General features: G+C 15.7%; 1 protein-coding gene across 1 annotated transcript; it reads right to left on the minus strand.

Annotated features, from left to right (window-relative positions):
* Window positions 1-408: 408 nt before the first annotated feature.
* ATG3 (autophagy-related protein 3, putative) lies at window positions 409-2,883 on the minus strand (the record flags this gene model as incomplete). Its single annotated transcript, XM_028672898.1, has 12 exons — window positions 409-517; window positions 599-658; window positions 786-838; window positions 987-1,058; window positions 1,152-1,240; window positions 1,331-1,391; window positions 1,502-1,567; window positions 1,656-1,705; window positions 1,856-1,925; window positions 2,062-2,182; window positions 2,320-2,389; window positions 2,781-2,883. 12 exons carry the CDS (start codon window positions 2,881-2,883, stop codon window positions 409-411), a joined length of 924 nt encoding a protein of 307 aa, XP_028529405.1.
* Between the last annotated feature and the right edge of the window lie 1,113 nt (window positions 2,884-3,996).

Consider the following 3,996-nt stretch of genomic DNA (forward strand, 5'->3'; position numbering starts at 1 on the left):
TTTTCTAAAATATGAATAATACAAAATTTATATAATGTTAAGAATAAAAAAAAAAGTAAGTTAAAAGGAAAGACTCATTTAAGAAGGAAATATTCATATAAAACATATAGATAAACACATGGATTAGCATAGATATATATTTAATTATAAAAAGAATATAACATAATAATTTAGTAAATATTAAAAAGTCAACATACTGAAAATTTTATAAATTATCCAATATAACAACAACAAAAAAAAAAAAAAGATATATGTATGTATTTAAGTTTTTTTTAGATTTCAAATTAAAGTATTTTTAAGTATGTCAGAAAAAAAAAAATATTTTTTAAATAATTAGTATATTTACTTTTAAAAGTAAAAGGTTGTCTTCAATTTTAATATCTCTATATGAAAAACATCTTTTTTATTCTATTTTTTATAATCTCTTGGGATTTCTATATCTGTTGTAAAATCGTATTCAATAGATGGTATTACACCAGAAACAAATTTCAGTAAAAATAATAAATATAAATCATGCCTAATAAAATAACAATAAAAAATATTTTTTTTAAAATTTTTTTTTTTAAAAGAAATTTTTATTTATTTTTTTTTTTTTTACCTTGGTTCTTTTTTGTCGTTTATCCAATTTTTTATAATTTTCAGCATTGCATCTGCATGTCTATACACGTAAAAAAAAAAAAAAAAATAAAAAAGAAAGAATGAAATTTTATTAATAGAATGTAATTTTACAAAAATAAAAATCCTCAATTCAAATAAGTAATTAATTTATTTAGATAATAAATTACCTGCATGGATGTATAGATGCAGTCATAATTCCTGTACATGGGTGTGGATCATACTGAAAAAAAAAAAAAAAAAAGAAACGAATATATTTGTATCCGTAAATATATATAAATAAATCATGGGATAAACTAAAAAAAAAAAGTAATATTTTGTAATAAAAACTATTTTTAGAAATTTTTTTATAAAGTATTTTTAGTTCTAACTGTGACTGTTTTATAACTATAATCTGCCAAAACGTCTTCAAAAATTTCTTCAGGTTTTAGAGGATTTCCATTCTATATATATGTAAAAAAAAAAAAAAAAAAAATAAAAAAATAATGAAATAAAAATATTTAGTTAAAATTTATGTAAAATAAAAAAAAATTTACTTCATCATATCCAAATAGCCATATCCGAGGAGTTTGGTAATATTTATCATATGTTATACTAATGTCATATGTTCGTATTTTCATGGTATCTATAAAAATATAAAATAATTATATAAATTTGTCTTTTAAATAATAAAATGTTATTCATTTATTTAAAAAATTTTGCTTTCTATTTCTACTATCATTTCTAATATTATTATAATAATAACTTGGGTTATCAACAGATGCAGGATCATTTTCCTATATCGAAAAAAAAAAAAAAAAAAAAAATATAGTTCTATATTCATTTAACAAAAGGATTAAAATATATATAAATATCTTTCTTATATATTTTCTTTTCTCTTTTTAACATTAAATATACTGTCTTCTATATCAAAATTATTTATATCAATAACATCATCGTCATTATCATATTCCTATGTAAGTGTTAAACAAAATTTATACAATAAATATTCCTTCTTTTTACATGTTTTCCTTTTGTTTTATTTAAAAAAAATTTTTTACTTTTTCTTCTTTTATTGATTTTCTTATAGAGAAAGGCAGATTATGTGGGTCTAAAAAATGCTTAAAATTTAATTATATTTTTAATGAAGTAAATAAAGAAACAAATATTGTATATTTTCTTTTTATTTAAAAACAAAACAAAAAAAAATAAAAAAGGTATATTTTTTGAATATATATTTAATTTTATTTTTATAAATTACATTCATTTATATCTATAGCATTATTGTCTTCTTCATAATTGGGATGTAGCCATTCATTTTCTACAATTTTCTTAAAAAAAAAAAAATAAATTTATTTACATCCAAGTTTTGATAAAATATATATATATATTTATCATATATAATCATTTATAATTTAAATATGTCTTTTTCTTTTTTAATTTTTCTGTTTTTATTTTCAATATTACTAAATCATGAGTTATATAATTTAATTCTTTTAATCTTTGTTTACAAGGAGCATTTCTAGTTATTAAAAATTGTTTCCCTTCTGGCAAATAAGAAACGTTTCTATCTTTATCTGCTTCTTGCCTTGAGGAGAATATATAAAAATATCTTTTTATATTTCAATGTATTAATATTATATATTTGTTTTTATAATTTTTATTTACTCATTTTTTAATTTATTTAATACAGTCATTTTTTATTTTATTTTTTTTTTTTTTTACCATTCCCATGTTTTGAATTTATGAACTAAAAAATCTCCTGCATCCACAAATTCTTCTGGTGTTAATGTGCCTGAACACATTAATATACATAAAATTAGTAAAATAAAAAATAATTTGAATAAAGAAATATATTAGTTAACTTTTTATATCATTTTTATTTGTCTATAATTTTTTAAAATTTATTAAATATGTTATAATATTATTCATTTTTTTCTTTCTACATATATAGGATTACTCACATACATTATATATATACGAATTCTTCTATAATTAAAAAGATGTTATTTTTTAGTTTATTTACTTGTTTTTTTCTTTTAAAAAATATATTATTTTTTAAGAATTTTTTTTCTTTTTATTTTAGTAGTTATATGTAACTTTTTTAATATATCTCATTATAAATGAGTGTACACATATTTTTATAAAACACAATAATAATTGATAAATTAAAATAATTTTTTTACCATTTTTAATAAATGAAGAAGTATTTGAAATTGGCTTAAAATATGAATATATTTTTCTACAAGTATCTGCTATCTTATGCTTTACATTTAACTGATCACTCATTTCAGTTTAATAAATTATGATTGATTACTTTTATAAACAAAAAAAAAAAAAAAAATAAATAATAATATGTATTTATATAAAGCAAATTATAAGGATTCAAGTATAATTTTTTTTTTTTTTTTTTTTTAATTTCTTTTATTAATGAATGAGTTAATAAGTTACTACAATATAAAACCAATAAAAAAAATATCATATATTCCCACATATATTTAAAAGTTAATTTTCCTATATGAACTATTTTTTTTTTTTTTTTTTAACCTTTTAACTTTGTTGTTATTTAATAATTTTAAAACAGAGAATATTTTTCCAATTAAAAATATATTATATCCTTTTTAAGAATATATTATATATAGCATCTTATATACATTTTATATTTATTTTTTTTTTTTTTTTTTTACAATATAAGAATAATATTTTTGATTATATTTATGTTATAATTTCGTTTAAAACTTTAGTTACTATTTTATTTTTATATATCTTTATTAAAATATAAATATTTACAAATATGTAAAAATGAATAAAAAATAAATGACAGAAAAAAAAATAAATTTTCAAAATATTATTTTAAAAAATAAATGTAAATATACACTGTAAAATATTTTTATTTTCAAAATTGGAAAATTTAATTTTCATCAATAAAAATCAAAAGATTTCTTTTTTTTTAAAAAAAAAATCAGTTTAGTATTTTTTTATATTTATCTATTTTTGTTCTTTTTTTTTTTTTTTATCTTATTTTTTTGCTTATATTTATTATTTCTTTATATATGTCTCCTAAAATTTTTTTGTAACTTAAATTTTTCTAATTTTTAATTTAAATTATTTTCCTATTAATGTTAGCTATAGAGAACATAAGAAATATAAATTTTTTTTTTTTTAAAAATTAAATGTTTTACATTTCATTATATATATTAAAAAAACAAAAAGAAAAACTATCATAAAAGAATTTCATAAAAAAAAAAAAAAAAAAAAAAAATTCATATGTATTCTTAAAAAAAAAGTTTTGATTATTACAAATAAAAAAAAAAAAAAAATAGTTATATGTTCGCATGTTAGTATATATATATTTTTTCATTATTTATACTTTTTTTTTTTTTTTTTTTTTTTTTTTTTTTA

This window comes from Plasmodium gallinaceum (assembly GCF_900005855.1).
Source record: "Plasmodium gallinaceum strain 8A genome assembly, contig: PGAL8A_v1_119, whole genome shotgun sequence".
Classification (NCBI taxonomy): Eukaryota; Apicomplexa; class Aconoidasida; order Haemosporida; family Plasmodiidae; genus Plasmodium; species Plasmodium gallinaceum.